The following is a 25,802-nucleotide window of genomic DNA, read 5'->3' as shown; positions in this document are numbered from 1 at the left end:
TGATAAACAGCATTTTCATTATCAGAATCAAATCAAAATATCAGTGCATTGTATTATTATACTGCACACGCATGTGCTGGAGTAATACTAGTTAATAAACTTATACAGAATCAATACATGCTATATTATTTTAGGAATATGTGCACCTATAATGCATATTGAAGGAAACCTTGATTCTGATTGGCTGGAATGTAAATTAGGTTAGTATTAACTCTTACTCAGATCAAAGATCGTGCAGCACTCATATAAACAAGTTAAGGTCAAAGTACAGAAACTTGATATCGATGTTGCTCCACTTCAGTACTGCAGCATTATATTTCCAAGCAACAAGGTGTTTTTTCAAGTAAATATACAGTTCATTGTTAGTAGAAAGACGCTCTACAGATGCAGAAAATACTCCCTCCTTTCTCTAAGAGTTTTGAGACTGTGTTGTGTGGTTGATTGTTTTTTTCTTTGACATTAATAAAATCAATAGTGTTGATTGATCTCAAATTTTATGAAACTACGGAAGAACTTTGGAAATGATTTGGTGTTGTCCAGAACCTTTGTTTTCTGTGGATTGTAAATTTGGGCTTAACAGTACCTGTTGTTAGGCTGTAAACTACAGGCTCGTTGATGCCCGTGTCGCCATCTTGCGCTTTTATAGCCTCAGGAGTGACGTCTGAGAAATGTCCGATCTGTGCATGAGCAGAAACGACATGGAGGGTTTTATTTTTTTAACACATGTGTTTTTAAAGCATTGATCTTGTTCTCTGCTACCTCATTTTCCTTAATGGTTGCCTTGTAGAGGATGTGATCAAAATAAGGGTTTAGATTGTCATTGTCAACAATGGTTATTGTAACGGTTGTGGTGTCACTGAGTCCTCCTGGATCCTGAAAAACAAACAGTGTTGTGTTCAAATCTACCCCATTACATTTATAGTTGCTTAAACTAGGCCTGCTCTATATATAGTTACAACATCAGTATGGCAATGTGAGCAACTGCAAGTCCCATCACAGGATCTGCAATGTTGAGGCAGGATTACAGTTGACCAGGAACCACAGCTGATTGTGTTTGTGTTTTTAAGACCTCTGATTGTGTAAGCATTTAAAGCATTAATGCACAAGAAATTATAATGTTTTAACTTTTACAAATATTAATGGTAGTATATATACACACAATGAAAACTACACTGTTATTTGATTACTTAATTACCTGAATGCTGCTAGACTGCAAAAAAGAACTGTTGTTGTTGTTTTCTTTATTTATAACTTTGCTCTGCTAATTTTATCAGTACTTTTGATTAGTTTATTATATTTAATGCAGATGCAATCTAGAAAATCTCTCTAATCATCAATGTAAAATAATGTAAATTCTTTCCAATTTGAGCTATTAATTTAACCTGCTGAAATGATATACAATATCTTAATATGTATCACCAGTGGTAAAGAGACTCCAGTAAAAGTACCATTACTTGCCTAAAAAAATAGTTCAAGTAGAGTAAAAGTATCTGTTGCAAATGTCACTCAGAGTATGATTAAAAAGTAGAGCTTTCTAAAGTACTCAAGAGTAGTGAGTGAGTATTACACTGTAAAAATCTGATGCATTAACATGTAATTTGTACATGTGTGTGTGTGTTTAAACGTAACATTCTGTACTGCGTTTAGTTATTGCCCTGCAGGCACACAAAGTCATAAGTTGTTAATATTAGGTATAAGATTCAGGTCGTGATGTCAGGTGACCAAAAATCAATGTCTAGCCAGCGTCTAAGGACAACATTGTTTAGATGTCCAATACCAAGTCAATTGAAGTTGATATTTGGTTGATTTTAGTTTGTTAAAAAGTGACTAGAATCAACGTGTAGCCAACAACTTAAACCAGCGTCGTATTGACGTCAAATACTGACATTTATTCATCAGGTATGGCAACCAAATATAACATCTGATAGACGTCATAGTGGCAACGTCCACAACGTCAAGCTATAACATAATTAGATGTTGATATTTGGTTGATTTTAGGTTGGAGATTAACGTTGGCCTGATGTTGAGTTCTGACGTCAACCCGATTTTCATTTCCAAACAAAATACAACGTGCATGACGTTAGGGTACAACGTCAATCTGACGTCATAATGATGTCTTCTGCCTGCTGGGTGATTAAGGCCATTTCAGTCATCATACAGTAAACATCTGTCATTTTTTCATTAGTGACCTGCATCTAAACAGTCTCTGGGTCAATGTATGTAAAGATTTTGGACATCTTCTTAGACACTTTCTAATGCATCCAAACAGTTTGCTGCAATTATAAATCACCCATGTCCTGAGGTAGTTTATTGTGGTGCGATTTTCCTTCTATGTGCGACTTGATTGGACAGGAATCACAGGACTGATTTTATTCCCATAGACAGGAAAAAAATAACTGCAGGTTGAAGGAAAGTAGTTAAGTAAAAGTACCGATAAAGCACTAAAAATGTACTGAAGGGAATGTAAAAGTACACGTTTTTAAAACTACAATTCCTGAGAAAAACTACTCAATTACAGTAGTCTGACTAATTGTAATTAGTTACTTTACACTACTGTGTATCAAAAAATATATATATATATATATATATTGCAATGTCAGTTTTTTCAGTACCCTAGCTCGATCATTCTGCAAATTAAATTAAGAAAGGAAAAACTTAAGGTTGAGTAAAACTTGCAGATTTAAGTTTTTTTCTTAGGCGCACAATGAAAAAAAAACATTCAAAGATGATTCCTTGGATTTACTTAATTTTTTTTACGTTAAGTGGTTGTAAACAATTTATTTGGGCTGAATTTAAAATAAGTTAAACATAAATAAATTTGTTTGCAATAGTTCAGCATGCAACACTTTTTTAGCAGGATGTCTGAGAATGTGTCTTTACTTGAGCTTCCACTGTGAAGATGTACTGGTGAAAGTTGTTGTAGTTCAGGCGATTCAACAACCTGATATTTCCATCACTTCTCACTTCAAAGTCCTCTGGTGCTGGAGGCTGTCAGGAAATGTGCAAATAAGAACAGCGAAGTTAAAATTGAACTATACAGTTGTGTGGAAGCCTGTTGTACTAGTAACAGATCAAATACAAGAGATTTAGTGTACACGCACCAATATAGAATATGTAATTCTGCTGTTTTCTAGAGAAATATCTATATCTTCAGCTTTTACCCTGAGCACATCTGAACCCACAGCCAGTTTCTGGAAGACAAACCTAAGGATTACTTAGAAATATCTGGTTTCTCATTGATCAAACGCACAATGATGAGACATTACACACCTCAGACACTGTTGCGCTGTATGTTTTGCTCTCGAAGATCGGAGAGTTGTCATTGATGTCCTCAACTTCTTTTATTCTGGTGTTTTCTTTCTGAATTGCACAATGTATTCCATAACGAATGCTTAATACATTATTTCTAAAATGATTTAAGTCATACTGAATGATTGAATAATGTTGTAGTATAAATATACATACCCCTGTGTTTAAACAGATGACTGAATAATACAAGTTCCCTCCTGACTGTAAGGACATGAGAACAAAAATAAATGCATTGCTATCTTAAATATACTCACCGGCCACTTTATTAGGTACTTATGCTGGTAACACTTTACAATAACAGTAGATTCAATTAATAATGATGTACTATTAATATGTACAAATGTAGTGATTATAGTTATGAGAATATGTGCCACAAAGCTAAATCATCTGAAAATGACAGTATGATCACTAAACTCAAATGTGCACCACATTCATCAGGTCTCAGTCCAGCTTTGTGATGTACTGGAATGGGAGATTTACGTCATGGATGTGCAGTACATGGATTTTTCAAACAAAACAGAACAAAAAAACACTTTCAAATGACATCATAAAACAAAAGGACATCCAATATAGATACCAGATCTTATTTACATTCATAAGTATTTTAATTTGATATGATCCTGCCATACAAAGGTCTGTTAAGGGTTACATTTACATTTACATTTAGTCATTTAGCAGACACTTTTATCCAAAACGACTTACAAAGGAGGACAAGGAAGCAACTTACACAACTATAAGAGCAACAATGGATACGTGCTGTAGGCAAGTTTCAGGTCTGTAAAGTCTATGAAGGAAAGTATTAGTACTTTTTTTTTTTTTTTTGAGTACAGTTAGTGGTATATTCAGAGAGGCAATTGCAGATTAGGAAGTGTAGTGGAGACTAAATAGTTGAGTTTTTAGTCGTTTTTTTGAAAATAGCGAGTGACTCTGCTGTTCTGATGCAGTTAGGGAGTTCATTCCACCAACTGGGTAGATTGAGCGTGAGCGTTCGCGAAAGTGATTTCCTTCCTCTTTGGGATGGAACCACGAGGCGACGTTCATTCACAGAATGCAAGTTTCTGGAGGGCACATAGATCTGCAGAAGTGAGAGCAGATAAGAAGGAGCAAGGCCAGAAGTCGCCTTGTAGGCAAACATCAGAGCTTTGAATTTGATGCGAGCAGCAACTGGCAGCCAGTGCAAATGGACTAGCAGCGGAGTGACATGTGCTCGTTTAGGTTCATTGAAGACCACTCGTGCTGCTGCATTCTGGAGCAGCTGAAGAGGCTTAATAGAGTTAGCTGGAAGCCCCGCTAGTAGAGAGTTGCAGTAATCCAGTTTGGAGAGAACAAGAGCTTGAACAAGGAGTTGAGCTGCATGTTCAGATAAGAAGGGTCGGATCATTCTGATGTTATAGAGTGTGAATCTGCACGATCGAGCAGTTCTAGAAATGTGGTCAGAGAAGTTTAGTTGGTCATCAATCGTTACTCCAAGGCTTTTCACCATTTTGGATGCAGTAATGGTTGCCCCATCCATCTGGATTAAAAAGTTATGGTGTAGAGTCGAGTTGGCAGAAACTACAAGCATTTCCGTTTTCGCGAGGTTCAGCTGAAGATGATGATCTTTCATCCAGTGTGAAATGTCCAACAGGCAGGCTGAGATGAGAGCTGGAACCGAGGGATCATCAGTTTGAAAAGAGAGGTATAGCTGGGTATCATCAGCATAGCAGTGGTAGGAGAATCCATGTCTCTGGATGACTGGTCCTAGAGATGACGTGTAGATGGAGAAGAGAAGTGGCCCAAGAACAGAGCCTTGAGGTACCCCAGTGTTTAGATGCTGTAGGTTGGACACCTCTCCCCTCCAAGACACCCTTTAAATATCTTACCAATTAGGGATTGAAAATCTCCAGATACATCTAATTAAAAGCAACACAATTAAATTAAACAACCCAGGCTCATTGTGGATACGTACCCAAGTCTACATTTCTTGGGACGGCGAAATACGTAACTGGAGGTACGTCTGCTCGCAGTTTTAGTTTTTACAAATTCAATTCAATTCACCTTTATTTCTATAGCACTTTTACAATGTAGATTGTGTCAAAGCAGCTTCACATATATATGGAACATATAAATCCACCAAAGGCTGCTGTGTGTATGCTTTTTGATCTCAAATTTCTCTCGTGTCCTGTAAATCCACTAGAGGGTGCAATATAGACTTCAGCTGACCAGACCGACCAACCCACCCACCCCTTTCCCTAAACTCAACCCTTACGTCCCATTCACACAGGGCTTCAGCGTCAACGCTTCCCATTCACTTTGAATGCGTGACATCAGGCGTTGCCGAACTGCATTGTGGATCCGTCGGCGCCACTTCAGAGACGTTGCTCGCTGCAGAAGTTGGGACTAGCTCAACTTTTCAAGTGCCGACGGAAGCATCAGCCAATCAGATCGCTGTATGCAAAACACCAGCTAGACAGTGGCCTATTGCTGACTGAATTTTATTGGCTGACGCTACTATGACGACCGCGTTAGCTCCAACTTCAGACACGCTTTCAGTCAAGCGTTGACGCTGAAGCCCTGTGTGAATAGGGCGTTAGTGTTTTCAAAAGTGATCTTGAAAGAGAAATGCAGCTCAGCCGCGTGGTTTCACCAAGTCATTTTCAGCTTGTTGTTTAATTAATTATTCATTTTTTTTTTGCTTTTGTTAACCGTTTTTTGCCAGATTCTGTCATCAGAGTCAACTCCACTCTGAATCCCAAGTCTGTCAACGTACATGGTGAGCTCCTGGACAAGCTAGTGACACTAGAAAAGCCATTCACACAGAGGAAAGAGGTCAGCAGTAGTGTGAAAAGCAACAGAAGCCGTAGCGTTTGTTTTAAACAGGGTTCATACGGTCATGGAAAACCTGGAAAAGTCATGGAATTTTTACATGGCATTTTCCAGGCCTGGAACAGTTTTGGTAAAACAGAAAAACCCACAAGGTTTTGTAAAAGTCATGGAAATTATATTTACATTAGTCATTTGGCCAATAGTATCTGGATGCAGCCTTTATGATTCAAGCTGAGATTGCATCAATCAGCGATGCAATGTCAGACACAATGCACTTAATGGAGTGAGTGACGTCACTGTGAAGGGTAGGGTTAAGGGGTGGGGTTAGGTGAGCGCATTAAAAAACATGGGATGCAGCTCAGATTGCACTGCACCAGGTCTGCATCCAGACCCCTCTCCATTTAGCAGACGTTTTTGTCCAAAGCGACTTAACCTGCGGCCACACTAGAGCTTGTGCTTGCGAAATTCTGTTGTACAGCACTGAAAAATGGGTGGTATTAAACAATATGATCAGACATTAATAGAAGTGAGCGATTGCTCTATATTTTAAATTTCTTATTTTATTGGTCTAATGCAATCACGTGATGTGATTTCGCAGGTAAGAATTCACCAAGCTTGAACTTTCGAATGCAGTGAAAATCTGAAAGTTGACGCACGTGCTTGTGTTTCTGGTCTGCTGCATTCGCATGTCTAATGGAAGTCTATGGAGCGAAAAGTGCAGTGTGACCGCGGCTTTACAATAGAAGTAGTTTTACCTACTATCACTAGTTTAACCAACTATTAACATAATCTAAAATTAGTTTGACAAATATCTGTATACTGGAATGGAGGTTAGTTGTGTTTACTTCTTTTCTGGGCCAAAAACATGGTCTGACATCATTAGTGCTGTGTAAGCATCATCTATTTTATATAAAAAAAAAAATTAAAACTAAAAAGATTGTTGCATATTTTATGATATGCTGTAATAAATTTAAACGTTCATTGTTTTTCTTATGATTTACCAAGTTTACGTAGACATTACATGAAACATTAGGTCATGAAAATTGACTCAAGTCCTGGAAAAGTCATGAATTTCTAAAGCAAAAATGTTTATGAACCCTGTTTAAAGGTGAAATGCAGACAGACATACCTCTGGCTACATAATTTGCACTCTTCAGAAATGTAGACAAGGTTACATATCCACAATAAGCCTGTGTTGAAATTAAAACATTATTTCTTCTCAACCAACTTCCCCAGTATTTTATAAGATTGCTGTTCTAAAGAAGGAGTTAGTACTTCTATGTCACATCTTTTACAATATCATGCCATTCACCAACCGATGGAAGATTTTCTTGAGCCAGTTCTTTGCAATGGCCTTTTTAACTTGTTGTTTGTGGTGTATTATGGAGATATGAATCCTGTCTTGGTATTTTTGATTAATAAATTCCCAGGTATATAGTTTTAAAAGTACATTCCAGATTCAATCCCATTATTGCATTTATCTCTTCATTCAGATCTTGCCATTAGGTGTGAGTAATATAGCAAGGTGTTTCTAATAAAGTGGCCAGTGTGTGTCTAACAAATACAATAGTGGACCAAACCTGCTTTAGCTGTTCAGCATCTAGCGGTTTGGTGGTTCGTACAGTGGCGGATGAGTCTCCCGTAGAATGAACCAGCTCCAGAAATGTCACGCCAACTGGAATAAAATATGGCTGCAGCACCAAATGATCAATAGGTCGGACATTATCAATAATCTCCAGGTCTCCTGCAAGCCAGATTGCACACAGATGTATACTGTAAATGGTAAAACGCAATGAAAAAAACGATGCTGCTGGTATTGATCTTGCATTATTTGTGTTAAATTAGTTACCAAAAACAATTATTACTATTTAAAACTGAATTTGAAACTATGCAGAAGTATTCAAAGAAGTATTCAAAGGTTCATTAATTCTCCTGGTTTTTCATTAATGGTGGTATTAATTATCAATTGATATAATAATTTTTTATTAATTGAAAATCTAATTATTAATCAATTAATTGAATGCATATGATTTGTTGTTGTGTGAAATGTGAATATATATTGTGTCTTGTGTCTTTTCTCACCTTCATATCCCTCCTGGACTTTCCCTACATTGGCCTTAGTTCCAGTTTCACAGTCTAACTTCGAGTAACCTTAAACAAGAAGATTTTCAGAATAAAACAGTTTACAACATGGTCATTTTTCTAAAATGCTAGTTAAATAACACAATCACCCTTCTCACTTCATCAGCTGTCATTCACTGAGCCACAATTTATGTTACTGAACACCGTATGCACCAAAAGCCAGAGCAAACACATCAACACTAAATCTGGTCGCACTTTACATTAGCTGGCCTTACTATGCACTTGCATATAAAAATAAATAAATACAATGTGCTGACTATGTTCATAATGTATTGCAGTACACTTCTGGTGCTCTTGAGGTGGGATACAGGTAAAGGCTAGTTCACACTACAGGATTTTAAACAGGATTTTAAACATCAGCAGAGGGATAAGTTTGGTGGTATGGGAAGGTTTAGGGTAAAACATGTGCAGTTAAAGTCAGAATTATTAGTCCTCCTGAATTTTTAGCCCCCTGTTTATTTTTTTTCCCCAATTTCTGTTTAATGGAGAGAAGATTTTCTTAACACATTTCTTATCAATATAGTTTTAATAACTCATTTTAATAACTGATTTATTTTATCTTTGCCATGATGCCAGTAAATTATATTTTGCTAGATATTTTTCAAGACACTTCTATACAGCTTAAAGTGACTTTTAAAGGCTTATCTAGGTTAATTAGGTGAACTAGGCAGGTTAGGGTAATTAGGCAAGTTATTGTATTACGATGGTCTGTTCTGTAGACTATCGAGAAAAATATAGCTAAAAGGGGATAATAATACTGACCTTAAAATGGTGTTTAAAAAAATGCAAAACTGCTTTTATTCTAGTCAAAATAAAACAACTAAGACTTTCTCCAGAAGAAAAAATATTATCAGACATACTGTGAAAAATTCCTTGCTATGTTCAACATCACTTGGGAAACATAAAAAATAAATAAATCAAAAGGGGCTAATAATTCTCACCTCAACTGTATGTGCACAATATGTACATTGTAACAAATAATTAAGTACATATTGCTGTACTTAAGGCCACCTAATATAAAGTGGGATCAGATCTGGCTAAACCCTAAAAAAACATTTACAGACTGCCAGAACTGCCAACGTATTGTCACAGGTTAATAGACTGTTCTGACTCCCATGCAGATATCCCAAAAGAAAAAAAATACTCATGTTTAAATTTGTAATTTATTGTATATACTACAGTATTTTTGAATGCTATGTACTTGAATTAATCTGTTATAGCAATTCGATACAACAACTAGTAATATAAACAAAAGACTCAGTACTGAAGTAGTACTAGTACTGTATTGTATTACAATACACAACAGTTTACTGCAAGAAAAACTAAATTATACTGCAGTATTTATTACAGTTTATCAGCTCTCTAGTTAATAGTAAGTATGTAGCATTCATTATCAACCTGTTGTAAATACTATAACATACACAATATAATACATATTAGACTTTTTTTATTAAGTATTTACTATATTTTCAGTGTGGGATTGGCGCTTTAAGTGGCGATGAATAAATTTGACTTACCGGCACCGTGGACATGCAGACTGGCTAAAATAAAAATAAAAAAACACAGAGAATTAGTTTCCCAGAATCTTTTCCAAAAATTCATTGTCGTCAATGCATCTTGCGTAAATTGTGAAGGATGAGAAGGATGTTTGTTGAATAGTTGTCTGAGCTGTTCCTTATTGAATGCTATAAAAACTATTGTATCAAAGGTTACTCGCTTCAAAGAGTTCTAAAATCCAGAACTGATGTCGAAAGAATTTTCTGGGACATTTGAAGTCACTTGAACTGCATCTTGTCTATGGTCTTGTTTTTTTTTTTGTTGTTTTTTTTTTAGTTCACTGGACAACCTAAAATAGAAAGTAAAGGTACTTAAAAAGGTAATCCTAATTTTTTGTGTAACATAACTTTAGTGTAAACTTGTATTGCAATGCTTATTATGCTTATTTATTCCTTTTTCCCCCAGAAAAAAAGACCTCATATAGACTCAAAGCATGGGTGCTGTGTTAACAGAAAACATTCACACCTTGCACTACTGTAAGGATTTAGATTTTACATAGGTTGCTCTATTACATTACAGTTGAAGACAGAATTATTGAGACACTGCTCGCTGCAGAGCCACTTGAGATCCAGTGAGGGGGAGCTTGAGCTTGAGCTCCCCTCCTATAAGCTGTTTTAATGCGTACACCCACCCCACCCCTAACCCCACCCCCACTGACATCACTCGTAGAAGAAGTGCAAGGACGGTGGAGCGTGAGCTCAAGCTTCCCCTTGCTGGAGCTCAGCTCTGCCCAAGTGGCTCTGCAGTGAGCACCACTTTGAATTATTAGCCCCCCTTTGAATTTTTTTCTTTTTTAAATATTTCCCAAATGATGTTTAACAGAGCAAGGGAATTTTCACAGTATGTCTGATAACATTTTGTAGTCTAGAGAAAGCTTTATTTATTTTATTTCGGCCAGAATAAAAGCAGTTTTAAATTTTTTAAACACCATTTTAAGGTCAGTATTATTAGCCCTTTTAATCTATATTTTTTTCCGATAGTCTACAGAACAGACCACCGTTATACAATGACTTGCCTAATTACCCTGACCTGGTAACCTAATTAAGTTAAGCTTTTAAATGTCACTTTGAGCTGTATAGAAGTATCTTGAAAAATATCTAGTCAAATATGATCTGCTGTCATCATGGCAAAGATAAAATAAATCAGGTTTTAGAAATGAGTTCTTAAAACTATTATGTTTAGAAATGTGCTGAAAAAAATCTCTCTGTTAAACAGAAATTGGGGGAAAAAATAAACAGCGGGGCTAATAATTCACAAGGGCTAATTATTCTGTCCTCAACTGTATATCATGGTATTATTTCCAACACAATCAAACAGGATTTAAACTGATCTATTATCAGCTTTATATTGCACCAGCAACGAATTAAAGGCTAAATAGATATCTTATCTTGATTGTTTAATAATTAAAGGCTGTGCTGTGATGAAAATATAATGTAAAACTAACACATGAAGTTTGATGTGGCTTCGGTTATTTTTATATGTTTGAATGGGCTATATGTGCAGAGCTGGTATTTTTCAGCCACCAGTAAACTTCTATTGAAATGTTAATGAGACTGTTTTCATTATTTCATAAAAGTTCCTTTTACAGCATGGATGTTGTAAGTTAATTAAAATACAATCAGTTAAATAGACTGAAGCATTCATTTAGTTGTTAAAGTACTGTATAAAACGAGATAAAAGACTGTAAACACAAGAGTACTACTATTCCACTTACTGTATAGTACACTTAAAGGATATTTTTGTACTAAAAGAGTTCCAACAGCTATTTCAAAGGTATACTTATCAGTACATGGATGTTAATACATCAAGTATACTTAAAATATACTTATATTGTTTGGGTATACTTAAAAAAAATAACTTAAAGTTTACTTTTTTCATGAGGGTAGTGATCTGCAACAAGATCTGCTTGACACAAGCTACATTTCCACTTATCTGTCTTCTAAGTTTAATCCAGATTTTAATAGTAAGAATAATGAAGAATGCTTCATAGTGAAAATGTTGGTTCTGTTTCCCAATGACGGGTTGCAGCTGGAAGGGCATCCGTTGCAAAAAAACGTGCTGGATAAGTTGGCGGTTCATTCCGCTGTGGCGACCCCGGATTAATAAAGTGACTAAGCTGAAAAGAAAATGAATGAATGAATGAATGTGTATTTCTATAGCGCTTTTACAATGTAGATTGTGTCGAAGCAGCTTAACATAGTTCTAAAGTCCAGTTTTCAGAGTTGAAGTTCAGTTCAGTTCAGTGTGATTTAATTTTCACTGCTGAAAGTTCAAACACTGAAGAGAAAATCCATTGATGTGCAGCTCCACAAGTCCAAAACCAAGCAAGCCAGCTGCGTCAGCGACGAGGAACAAACATCACCAATTGAAGAATGTGAAAGGAAAAAAACTTGAATTATGATGCGCTAAAGCGCCCATATTAAACCGTTTGTTTTTTATTTTTTCATATATTTTTAGGTATACTTATTTTTATTTTTCCCTCAGACATGATCATGTTTTAATCTTCTGATGTATTATCTTCTACTTTTTTTCAAAATATGTATTGGCCATAATTGCATTACATGACCATGATTGATTCAAATAACCTGGTCGCTTGCATTTTGGAAAAATCTAGCATTGCGATGTTTTGTGTTTTCATATTTTGTGACATGAATACATTTTCAGCAGATGGCTTAGATTGATTGGGATGATTCTGCATGTTAATGCATCTGCATAAATTATAATAAACAATCTACAAGCATGGGCAGCACAGTGGCGCAGCGGGTAGCGCGATTGCCTTACAGCAAGAAGGTCGCAGGTTCGAGCCTCGGCTGGGTCAGTGGGTGTTTCTCTGTGGAGTTTGCATGTTCTCCCAGTGTTGGTGTGGGTTTTCTCCGGGGGCTCCGATTTCCCCCACAAATCCAAAGACATGTGCTATAGGGGAATTGGGTAAGCTAAATTGTCAATGAGTGTGTGCGGGTGTTTCCCAGTACTAGGTTGCAGCTGGAAGAGCTCTGCTGTGTAAAACATATGCTGGATAAGTTGGCGGTTCACATCTGTAAACATATGATGGTATAAATAAAAATCACACTCTATTATACTCTATCATGCTATCTGTGCTATCTACATAGCTAGTCACAAGTGACGTTTCTGAACATGTTTAATATTGCCTGGGTTGGTGTTGTATATTACGCTACAAAAAGCTTGTAATAAACTGCCAGCACATTTTCTGTTATTATATCGACTTGTTACTTAATACGTAGTATTAAATTAATGCTTAATATTTTAGTTCAAACTAAGGCGTAGATTCGCTCTTGATATTGTTGGGGACATACATCCCTAGAGCGCATGCATCAAACAGCATTAATTCTGTTTTGCACTTTTACAACATGATTAAAGTAATTAATAATATAAAATAAACACTTAATAATACAAATAATCAGTGCTGTTGCCTCACAGCAAGAAGGTCGCTGGTTCGAGCCTCGGGTCAGTTAGTGTTTCTGTGTGGAGTTTGCATGTTATTCCTGCGTTCATGTGGGTTTCCCCCGGGAGCTCCAGTTTCCCCCACAGTCCAAAGACATGCGGTACAGGTGAATTGGGTAAGCTAAATTGTCCGTAGTGTATGAGTGTGTGTGGATGTTTCCCAGAAATGCCAACTGACCCAGCCAAGACTCGAACCAGCGACTTTCTTGCTTCGAGGCAATTGTGCTACCCACTGTGCTGCAATAAATACAATTAACACAATTAATGAACTGTTTAAATATTGATAGTATCAATGCTGAATATGTAAAGTCTGAACAAATGTACAGTTTTATGTGTGTAAAGGTTAGGATATTTTCTCATTCAGAAAGCTAACATGAAAGTAAACATTGACATTTCATTGACATTTTCACATGTTTCATTCGCAGATGAAAGAAAAAAAATTACAATTTTATATTATAGTTATACATAATAATAAAAAACTTTTCAAATTATGTCTAAAGTACACCAAACATAATCGACTACATGTTTGAAAACGACCGGAAATGAACGCGCGTGACGCAAATCACATGACTGCTGTCAACATCCAGCATGGCGGACGCGGACAGCCAGAGATGTGTGAGCGCTTTATTAAACGGAATAACGCAGAGACTTTATTACGGAAATACCGAAATAACGGAGGAGTTTCTGAAGAATGAGCTTTACGCCGAGATGACGGAGGACGAGTTCCGTGCGCTTCACGACAAGATGAGGTCGCTTCTGAAGGTACTTTCTCCTCTACCGCTGCTCTTATGTTCATTTAATATGAGAGCAGAGAGGTTTAGTGCTGTTTCTGCAGTATTTGTTCAGTTAAATACAGGCGGAAATATTAAATAATCAACTTTAATCAACTAAGGTGCAGATGTGGACTGCGCTGTGATCTGTCAACCGCTAGAGAGCAGTAGATTACTTGTGTCGCCATTGAACGTTTCCATTTCTATTAGTACTGTATTATATCTGTAGACAATAGGCCTATATAGAGAATTTTGAGGGATGTAAACAAAAACAAACGTCCCATTGTATTACCTGACTTACATTTTTTATTTCAATTGCTTCCGAGAATCCTAAAAGAGCTACATAAATAAGGTTATATAGCTATTTTAACATTAAGTAATGGTTGAATTGCCTCTTTTTACAGGTCTAAATAGTTTGATGACAAGCAGGAAATGTTCATCGGCCAATGACAGCACCACATTGAAATGGTCTATTCACTTTATATTACAGTATACTCAAGTCAAGTCAAGTCAAGCTTTGTTGTAACTCCGCTACATGTGTGGACCAGGGTGTGGACATACAGAGGAATGAAATGTTGTGTCTTGTAGGACCATGGTGATACATAAATTAATCATAAATACAAACACAACACCGGACTTAGAGCTTTTTGAAAAAAAACATACTATAACTAAAACCATTACTAATATATTAAGATACTTAACTATACACATAAGACAGTGCATACAGGTACATTTACATGAGACTGAACAATGTTGTGCAGGATATTGTGCAAGAGAGGTATTAAAGGTGAATATTGTGCAAAAGAGGTATTTAGGGTTTAATATTGTGTAAGAGTTATTTAAGGTTGAAGCTTAGTGATGTTGATTTTTGATATCACTCTAATTAAATCATAAATCATACATAAACTGTAAAAAAAAAAAAAAGAAAAAGGAAACAGATTTATACTTTAGATACATCCACACACACTCATACACTATGGACAATTTAGCCTACCCAATTCACCTGTACTGCATGTTTTTGGACTGTGGGGAAAACCGGAGCACCCAGAGGAAACCCACATGAACACAGAGAGAACATGCAAACTCCACACAGAAACGCCAACTGACCCAGCCGAGGCTCAAACCAGCGACCTTCTTGCTGTGAGGCAACAGCACTACCTGACTACTTCAATGGTGACACCGCGTCACCATTTTATAAACCTCTTGTACCTCTCATGTACATTTTTTCAATTACAGAAACATATAAAATAGTTAGTGTTACTCTTAAAAATAGTACGGAACTATGATTTCTGCAGTATATTTTCAAATTCATAATATTACAAATTAAAACTGTATTTCTAAGGAATAAATACACGATTGTTCTTTCGTGTTTTTCATTTTTATATGAATAAAATAAAAATAAAACTCTAAAATAAAACGTTTTTTTAGAGTATTTTGTAAAACAAATTTGTTAAATTGAAGAAATCTCATGATTTAAATTGTGTGGACATGTTTAATGGTTGTTAAAACTAATTTGAACTAATTAAATTGAGGAAATATTTAAATAAAAGAATCCAGAAAACAATCTGGGGAAAAAATTAAATTTTAGTTTTTTGGGCCCGAATAGAAATAAAAACACTATAATACCTTATTCATATTCTTTAGCAGGTATGCTGATTATTAAACATTTTCCCTCACAAACTGTAAACAGACAATGATAAATACAGTAAACAGCTTTAAAACGGCAGAGAATTTTGGTGTGAAAAATATATAAATGAAATTTTTTTAAAAAGTCAGTTGTCAGTCAAACAGAAAATCTGCCAATGCTTATAATAAAAAGGTCAAATGTCAACCATGGATATATATAACCTTTGACTAGGGACAGACTGAATCTTCTGACATTTTTTGCTATTTCTGCACAGAATTTTGTAAAAAAAAAATATATATAATAAAAATAAATAAATAAAACAATAATAAATAAATAAAGGAATAATACATTTTAGTCATTTATTTAATGTTTATAATGCAATTTCAAGTAGATCCACTTATTTGGTAAAAAAGCCAGTCTCTCATATAATAGATGTACTAAAAGACTGAAAATATTCTTTTACAAACTGTATTGTAAATAAATTAAATGAACATTTTCATATCAGTCAATATTATTACTGAAATTAATTTAAAAACTGAATAAATATACATTTATACACATTTACACAAGTAAAAATGCAGAATTAATTATGGGCTAGAAATCTGTGGATTTCTGCACACGCAGATTCGGTGTGGGCCTGCCTATAACCTCATCTTTGTGTCTTTCCTTCAGTCTATTGCATCAGCAGACATGGACCAGGCACAGCTGGAGGCTTTCTTGACGGCGCAGACTCGGAAGCAGGGAGGCGGTGCTGTGAGTCCGGAGCAGGCGGCCGCTCTGGCACGCTTCTGGAAGACCCACCGGTCACGGGTACGAGAGAGTCTGCTGGCTCAGAGCCGCTGGGAGCCAGCCCTCAGGGGCCTGAAGTGGAGGGTGGACCTGCACACATCGGCCAGCAGGGGGCAGGTGTCCAGCAGCCCTGTGGCTCTGGTGGAGTTGGAGCTCGGACGCACCGGAGAGGTGAGAAAAATAAAAACTCGGTTTGTACAGAAATCTGAGTCATCCTCCTGTGTATACATGTGACCAATGCATTTTAAATAGAGCTGAAGTGAAAAACAGTTTGAGAAGTTGACAATTTTCAAAATGTTTTGCTCTTTCCTCTTGAATCGATTCTGAGCTTCATTTTGAACAGCAGACCGCGCTCTAGGCTAGTTTTAGACAGATGGGGCTCTAGGCTGGTTTTGAGCAGCAGATGACGCTCTGGACTAGTTTTGAACAACAGATGGTGCTCTAGGCTAATGAACAGCACACGGTGCTCTAGGTTAGTTTTGAACTCTAAATGAATAGCAAACGGTGCTCTAGGCTAATGAATAGCAGACACACTCTAGGCTAATGAACAGCAGATAGCTAGTTCTGATCAGCAGACAATGCTCTAGGCTAGTTTTGAACAGCAGACGGCCCTTTAGGCTAATGGTTAGCAGACGGTGCGCTACGCTTGTTTTGAACAGCAGATGACGCTCTAGCTAATGGACAATAGATGATGCTCTAGGATAGTTTTAAATAACAGATGGCGCTCTTGGCTAATGAACAACACACGGTGCTCTGGGTTAGTTTTAAACAGCAGACAGCACTCTAGGCTAATGAACAGCAGACGCTGCTCTAGGCTGAAGGACAGTAGACGGTGCTCTAGGCTAGCTTTGTACAGCAGACGGTGCTTCAGGCTAGTTTTGAACAGCAGATGAAGCTTTAGGCTAGTTGCTCTATGCTAGTTTAGAACAACAGATGGTGTTCTAGGCTAGTTGCTCTAGGCTTTTTTTGAACAACAGATGGCGCTCTAGGCTAGTTGCTCTAGGCTAGTTTTGAACAACAGATGGCGCTTCAGGCTAGTTTTAAACAACAAATAAAGCTCTAGGCTAGTTTTGAACAACAGACATCGTTCTAGGCTAGTTTTGAACAACGGACATCATTCTAGGCTAGTTTTAAACAACAGATGGCGCTCTAGGCTTGTTGCTATAGGCTTTTTTGAGCAACAGATGGCACTCTAGGCTAGTTGCTATAGGGTAGTTTTGTACAATAGATGGCGCTGCAGGCTAGTTTTGAACAACAAATAAAGCTCTAGGCTAGTTTTGAACAACAGACATCGTTCTAGGCTAGTTTTGAACAACAGATGGCGCTCTAGGCTAGTTGCTATAGGCTAGTTTTGAATAACAGATGGCACTCTTGGCTAGTTTTGAACAGCAGAAACATCATTGTACACAGCTTAAAACACTTCACTGATTATTTACAGTTTAACAGAAGTTACTAAAATAATTCACAGAGCATCATGGTGAAGAATAAAGATGGATAAATAGATGTATTTCCCCAGCTCAGTCCTGCTGCATTGTTTCCTGCCTATTTTTGCATGCTAAATCAAGTGAGTACATCTATGAGTTTTGATCTTGGCTAGTGTCTGATCATTGGTAAAAGCACACACCTATGAATATGTGCCGACATGTCCCGAAAAATGAGGTTATGCCACTCTGTGGTTTGAGTTCACATTGGCAGGTGTTGTGACATGTTGGGTGCCTTTTCAAAGATGTATATAGAGAAAGTATGCATTGTTTTTAATTGCTGGTGCCTTTTAAAATCACTAAAAGCGAACTAAGTCGAAGCAGAGAAGAAACACTGAACTTTAAGACAACATTTTTAACAAATGGCCTAATGATGAAATAATTTTGCAATAGTAAATGGGCAGAAATTATGGTGTATTATATCCATAAGCAATTAAATATTCATTCTTTTATTCATTTTCTTGTCGGCTTAGTCCCTTTATTAATCCGGGGTCGCCACAGCGGAATGAACCACCAACTTATCCAGCAAGTTTTTATGCAGCGGATGCCCTTCCAGCCGCAACCCACACACTCATACACTACGGACAATTTAGCCCACCCAATTCACCTGTACCGCATGTCTTTGGACTGTGGGGGAAACCGGAGTACCCGAAGGGAACCCACGCGAACGCAGGGAGAACATGCAAACTCCACACAGAAACGCCAACTGAGCCGTGGATCGAACCAGCGACCTTCTTGCTGTGAGGCGAACGTGCTACCCACTGCGCCACTGCGTCGCCCGCAGTTAAGTATTATCATACAGCAGGGCTCGAAATTAACCCTTTCACTTGGCAGCACTGACGCTCCTAACTTTAAAATTTAGAAGCACCAACCAAAATGTAGTCACACCCACCAATTAAGAGCACCATTACTACAAGTTTCATATTAACAGATTTACTGCATTTCAAATCTACACTAATCATAACTAACAAACAAACAAAAACACACCAGCCCTGCACGCACTGCTGGACACGAATCCTATCAAGTTAATTATTATTCAAATTATTATTATTATTATATCTTATCGAGTTAATGATAATAACTTTGCTGTGTTCTCACTGGTGGTGTTTGATATTACACAGATGCTGTTGACATATAACTTATTATTTGCATACGTTATCTTAATAGAAATACTGGTCTTTCCATGAGCTGCAATATTAGCTTAATCTTGGGGAATGCAGGCCCTTTTGCGAGGGTATTTGCAGTGTTACTTTTACTCCCAAATAAATTTTGAGGTTACATAGATAAATATATTTGACCAAAACAGTCGCAATATCAAGCCCTGTGCAACTCTTGCATGCATTTATTACCAGCTGTGTTTTAATTAAATCCTAAAGTGAAATTACTTGAGGCGAGGCAGTGGCGTAGTAGGTAGTGCTGTCGCCTCACAGCGAGAAGGTCGGTTGCTGGTTCGAACCTCGGCTCAGTTATCGTTTCTGTGTGGAGTTTGCATGTTCTCCCTGCCTTTGCGTGGGTTTCCTCCGGGTGCTCCGGTTTCCCCCACAGTCCAAAGACATCAGACAGGTGAATTAGGTAGGCTAAATTGTCCGTAGTGTATAGGTGTGTGTGTGAGAATGTGTGTGTGGATGTTTCCCAGAGATGGGTTGCGGCTGGAAGGGCATCCGCTGCGTAAAAACTTGCTGGATAAGTTGGCGGTTCATTCCGCTGTGGCGACCCCGGATTAATAAAAGAACTAAGCTGACAAGAAAATGAATGAATGAAATTACTTGATGAGGTTAAATGATTATGCAGATGTTGTGAATAACCTGTAACCTCACAGCTTACATCGTTTTTACAGTCTTCACTCTGACTGTATGGCGTGTTGTTGCATGTTAGACAACCTGTCAAACAAGTGTTTCTTAAGAATTAGATGTTCAATATAATGCAAGCCGAGCTGTTTTATTGGTACGGAAATACGAATTACTGGTGAAATGACCAAACTTACTGACAAACAGACTTCTTATCTGAAACAAAAAATATATTTATTCTCATTTTTTCTACTTAAATTTGAACACGGGACAGTTAAATGCTTAACAAGTGTTGATTTACAGATGTTCAGATATGTTGTTTAATGTTCTGTAGCTGAACATCGAGAGCGTTTGGCTATATAGTTTTTTCTGAACCACATTGAATACATATTTAAAGCATAAATGAATAATCAAATTTGATAACACTTTATTTTGAGTATCTATTTGAGTATTGGTTCCTCCATTAGTTCCTAATTAGTTCCTGAGTATTAGCTCCTTCAACAGACATTTAACTGACTATAAGAAACTTTTTAAACCCAACCCTAACATTCTACTTATACTCTAATGAAAATTAGTTGGCATGTAGATTCATCAAACGGATCATTAAAATAAATTGTGACCTAAAAAATGTAACATTTTCTTTCCAACTTGGGACTTTAGAATCATTAATTGAAATTAATAGATTTTATAAATAGATGTATTACATAAATAGATGTATTTTTTATATTTGTCATTAATAAAGTTGATCTAGGTGGTTCATTGCGCTGTGGCGACCTCTAAAATGGAGACTAATTAATTAATAAAAATTAATTAATGAAAGTGCTGTATTTTTGAACACAGGCTCATTTGAAATGCGTCGAACCACAAAAAATGAACTTAAACATACGCATGACTGCCTTTCCTATGTAAAATAAACACTAGGGGGCAGTATGAAGACTACAGCTTTTGTTCCTTTTCACACTAATGATATTTATAGGCACATATTATCAATGAATTAGGGATTATTTTTGTGTAGTTCTTTACAAAACGCCAAATATATACCACAAAACAAGGATTTCCATGATTTTTGATCAAATATTTGGATTTACGAGTTGCGTTGATTTACGATATTGGAAAAATCTAGCGTCACGATATTTTGTGGTTGTATATATTGCGACTTGAATACATTTTCAACAGATGACTTAGATCGACTGGGATGATTCGGTAAGGGAATGCATGTGCATAAAATATAATTGGGTAGGCTAAATTGTCCGTAGTGTATGAGTGTGAATGAGTGTGTATGGATGTTTTCCAGAGATGGGTTGCGGCTGGAAGGGCATCCGCTGCGTAAAAACATGCTGGATAAGTTGGCGGTTCATTCCGCTGTGGCGACCTCGGATTAATAAAGGGACTAAGCTGAAATGAAAATGAATCAATGAATAATCATTAATACAGTTACAAATGGGGCAGTTTCGACAGGCCTCAGAAACCCATGCAGATCATAAACTATAATCTCAGACTCAACATTGCATATCCTGCGATGTGAATATTGCAAATGATCACATTGCAATATCGATGCTAAAACCCTTTATTGTGTAGCCCTAACGACAAGCTCTTTCTTCTTCTGAACGTGTACTAAAAGCATATTTAACTGAAATGTATAATAAAATGTACCCTAAGTAATGCATTTCAAATTCGCAAAATGTACACAGCGCCCTCTAGTGGATTTGTCATCTGAAAAGTGCAACGGAACCTACTCAAAGCAACATGTATCAGATCTCAAAAAAATCCAGGACTGAGAGTATATTTCCTTACACTTTATCTTTGACATATCTGTGTGATATAAACCACTTTGGCCATCATATCATAAATTGTTAATATCTATGAAAACCCATCGTGTATCAGCTAAACTTGACATAAAGTCTGAAATGCATGAGGTTTTGATGGAGCTTCATTTCCAGTGAAATCAAGAGGTCTGAGGTCAGGAAACAGAGACCCATTAGTGAAATTAGCCTTCATTACTTTACCATTAAGACTTTCCCTCTGTCATTTCCCGAGGAGATCATTTTAGGATTATTAATAGTGGTGTAAACTACACACATATTCTACCGTCCTGAACAAATACAGCATTGTTTTAACCATGTAAAGGGACAGTTCACCCAAAAAGGAATGTTTAGTCATCATTTACTCTCCTTTTACATGTTTCAAAACTTTTATGAGCTTGTTTTTTTTTGTTTTTTATTTTTAATAAACCTTAACAATTGCCATATTTTATTCATAACCTACTGAAAAGACAAATAGTCATTTATAGTTACTATATACTATAGTTTCTATAGTAGCTTATAGTTACTAGTTCTATTGGATTGTAATCCCTGAGGTAATTACATCATATTAAAGACCCCTGTAATAGAGTCAGATGCAGCAGATTGATTTATAATACCAGGTTAAACTTTCTGGCCCATTTACAGCTCTGACATACATAAAACAAATTAAACAAAGAATAGACTTGGATCTATTGGTGTGTCTGCGCCATTGCATGCAAGGTTTCTATATTTACAACCACCTCAGAGGACATTGGGGGGTCGCGGGTCTCTGCCTGGCATTGTTATTTTAGGGGTCGCAGGTCGAAAAGTTTGGGAACCCCTGCACTAGGTTACAAAATGTCCATTTAAACGCACATCTCTATGTTATTATGCTTGTAAATATAAGATGCATATTCATAATATGGTTGAACCTTAGTGAACAAGATGAGAATAACAACCTCTTTTATGGATTTATTAGCATGTCTTTATTCTCAGAGATTGAGTGCTGTAAGAGGATCCTCCACTATACTGTACGTGACTTTCAGCCTGTGTGTTTGTCTATCTGAGTGCTCTAATTGTTCGGTTTTATGCGTGCCGTGTGCAGACAGATACATTACACACTGTGTGTGTGATTCATGCTCTCAGAAAAGACGAGTATTGGGTGTTGAGTTCTCAGAAAAGCCAACTGATGCCAAAACGAGAAAATTCTTTCTTTATACTGGGTCACGGCATCAGGTTCAGCAAGGAAAACAAACACAGACACACACAAAGGACTTGATAATTTTGCAGACCTGTTGTCCAGTGAGATTTCAGATTATTATGTGATTTAATTTTGATTTGATTTTATTAAGTAGAATATATATATTCTTTTCTTTTTTTTCCTTTGTGTATATACATATTTATGTTTATTTTTCTCTTTTTTATTTTATTATTTTAGTTTAGATTTATTTTTTGTTTTAATATTTTTATTTTAGTTTTATATTCTTTTTATTTTATTGTATTATTCTCTTTTATTTTCCTTTAGTTGTATATGATATTATATTATGTATTTTTTCTTTTAGTTTTTTCTTTTATTTTATTAGTTTAGTTTTATATTCTTTTTTTCTTTTTTCTTTTTCTTTTATTTTTTTATTTAATTTAATTTAATTTTATTTTAAATTATTCTCTTTTTTATTTTTTTTTATTTTTAAATTTATATTAATAATATATTTTTTCTTTCATTATTTTGTTTTAATTTAGTTTACTTTTATACTTTATACTTTTATTATTGAAAATTTTTGTTTATTTTAGATGTATTTTCTTTTATTGTTTTCTTTTATTGTATTATTTTTCTTTTAGTATTTTTTAAATATATTCACAACTTTAAAATTAATTTTACAGTAGATATATATAAACAAAATGCACAAAACCTGGAAAATAATAAAACAAGCAAACAAAAAAGACAACAGAACATTATTCCAGTGGTAATATAGAATTATTAACTAAATACATTTTGAGGGCTTTAACACATTTGTAAGCATAATATTAATTACTAATTACATAGTAAGACTAATAGTCTAATATCTTTTGTCTTTGTCAGAATGTTACATAATATTTACTACATATATTTCAAAGTACTAGTATTAAAGTGCAATTTAAAAGCTTAGCTGTTAATTAGATGAATTAGGTAAGGTTATTTTTTTACTTATTTAACTTTCTTTTTACATATACATTATTATTACAGAAGATAATAACAATATCAGAAGCCAAAAATTATGCCAGGGCTAATAATAAGGTGTAATATAACAACCTATATATAATTATAATGAATACAATTTGTGTAGAAAGAAAGAAGACCAAATCCTACCACCCCAACATATAATATCTCTAGTACATTATTATAAAATAGCATGCATCCAGTGTTTTATGCACAACATACAGGCTTTACAGAGAATAGATCGTCCTTCTGTTTTCCATCAGTTTACCTTGCAGATCTACATCAGTCACGGTCAGTTAATTAGATTTCACAGACAAATCTGCTCACTAATTGTGCTCGTTTATGAACTCGTATCATTGTGTCTGATGTGCGTTCTGATGTGATTATGTTTACTTTAGTTGCCGTCGCTATGGTTACAGGTGATGTAATTGATATGGCCATTGTGAGGATACAAAAAGGCCTTGACATCAGTTTTTCACTCGGGCTGGAGGTAAACAGGGCATTTGAAGAGTCATGCTGGTACTTAAATACAGTTGTACTAGTATGTAGCGGCAAATCGTTTGATGTAGTTTGTTATTTGGTCAAAAAATGTGTTTTATTATTGTGGCCAATTATAAAAATAAAGTCAGTATATTATGAACAAACATGAATAACCAATAAAAAATTATTTACATTATTTACATTCTGTTAAAGGGCACCTATTATGCAAAAATCACTTTTATTAGGTGTTTAAACAACAATAATAATAATAATAATAATGATAATAACAATAATAATAATAAATATAACCGTCCTCCTCTAATGGTGAAGATTTAGCCATTGTGCTTTTTATAATCGCACTTGATAAGAGCAGTCTGCAGAAACACTTTAATTGACATTGTCCTTTAGGTGTCATCAGAGGGGGAGAGCCCCGCCCACTAGTGACCATCTCTTCCTCATTAGCATAGGACATTAGTCCTGTTTTTGAATCTGCCACTATGCTGACACACAGGCATCTGTAGCTCCGCCCTTTTTTGAAATCACCACAATCTCATTTGAATTTACAGCGACAGTCACCAAAACATTACAAAAACATTATAAAAAGAGATCTAAAAAATTATTTATGTGGTATTTTGAGCTGAAACATACACAGTCTAGAGACATCAGAGACTTATTTTACATCTTGTAAAAAAGGGTATAATATGTCACCTTTAATATATTTGCTTTACATTTACAGATATGGCAGACATTTTTATCTAAACTGACTTAAATTGAGTTTAAGGTAGACATTTTATTAGTTTTTGCTTCCCCTCTAAATCAAACCCACAAGTTTTATGTCGCTACAGAAAAACACAAAATATATAATGTTATTGTTTAAGGTATATTCAATATGTATTCATAATTTCAATAAAAATATAAGCTTTCTCATAATTCTGACTCTGTTATTCACTTTTTTCCCTCAGAATTGCAAGCTTGTAGTTATAACGCGGAATTGCAGCAAAAAACCCTGCTTTTTGTTGACGTTTATGTTTTGCAATTGTGAGGTTTTGATTCATGCAATTCTGCATGTTCTCACAATTGCCAGCTCATTGACTTTCTCACAATTTGACTTTTTATTCCCTTAGACCTGCACATTCGAAAGTCAAGACTCAAAATTGTGAAATAAAAAGTTGCAATTCTCAAGTGGAAAAAAATCTTTACACCTGGCAAAAGTCTTGCCGTCAATCCCAGTTGTAAAAGCAACAAATAATAACATGACTACTAGTTGATCATTTGGAAAAGTGTCTGAAGGTCGATTTCTCTGATGAATCATCTGCTGAACTGCATCCCAATCATCACAAATACTGCAGAAGACCTACTGGAACCAGCATGGACCCAAGATTCTTACAGAAATCAGTCAAGTTTGGTGAAGGAAAAATCATGGTTTGGGGTTACATTCAGTATGGGTGTGTGCAAGAGATCTGCAGAGTGGATGGCAACATCAACAGCCTAAGGTATCAAGACATTTGTGCTGCCCTTTACATTACAAACCACAGGAGAGGGCAAATTCTTCAGCAGGATAGCGCTCCTTCTCATACTTCAGCCTCCAAATCAAAGCTCCTGAAAGTGAAGAAGG

The 25,802-nt window shown here is 35.9% G+C and overlaps 2 protein-coding genes and 1 long non-coding RNA gene across 6 annotated transcripts in view; 2 read left to right on the top strand and 1 right to left on the bottom strand.

Moving 5' to 3' along the window:
* Positions 1 to 9,965, bottom strand: part of si:ch211-213b8.4 — a 29,744-nt gene extending 19,779 nt beyond the window's left edge. Inside the window, exons 1-9 of one of the 4 annotated variants that reach the window (XM_087235035.1) lie at positions 9,774 to 9,965; positions 8,197 to 8,265; positions 7,695 to 7,858; positions 3,466 to 3,510; positions 3,271 to 3,360; positions 3,102 to 3,191; positions 2,881 to 2,988; positions 760 to 873; positions 584 to 677 (exon numbers count right to left, since the gene is read on the bottom strand). In XM_087235035.1, coding sequence (XP_087091161.1) covers positions 584 to 677; positions 760 to 873; positions 2,881 to 2,988; positions 3,102 to 3,191; positions 3,271 to 3,360; positions 3,466 to 3,510; positions 7,695 to 7,858; positions 8,197 to 8,265; positions 9,774 to 9,858 — 859 coding nt within the window. In that variant the 5' untranslated portion in view covers positions 9,859 to 9,965. 4 annotated transcript variants of the gene reach the window in all.
* LOC147847018 (uncharacterized) overlaps positions 1 to 25,802 on the top strand; it is a 919,394-nt gene that overhangs the window by 276,765 nt on the left and 616,827 nt on the right. The gene's annotated exons all lie outside the window — the stretch shown is intronic.
* The window catches only part of commd1 (copper metabolism (Murr1) domain containing 1), a 13,936-nt gene continuing 1,975 nt past the window's right edge, over positions 13,842 to 25,802 (top strand). The window contains exons 1-2 of the mRNA NM_001045265.2: positions 13,842 to 14,037; positions 16,345 to 16,632. Coding sequence (NP_001038730.2) covers positions 13,864 to 14,037; positions 16,345 to 16,632 — 462 coding nt within the window. The 5' untranslated portion in view covers positions 13,842 to 13,863. The remainder of the gene's footprint in view (positions 14,038 to 16,344; positions 16,633 to 25,802) is intronic.

Source organism: Danio rerio, chromosome 1, assembly GCF_052040795.2.
Source record: "Danio rerio strain M-AB ecotype USA chromosome 1, GRCz13ab, whole genome shotgun sequence".
NCBI lineage: Eukaryota > Metazoa > Chordata > Actinopteri > Cypriniformes > Danionidae > Danio > Danio rerio.
This window is presented reverse-complemented; position numbering and strand designations above follow the sequence as displayed.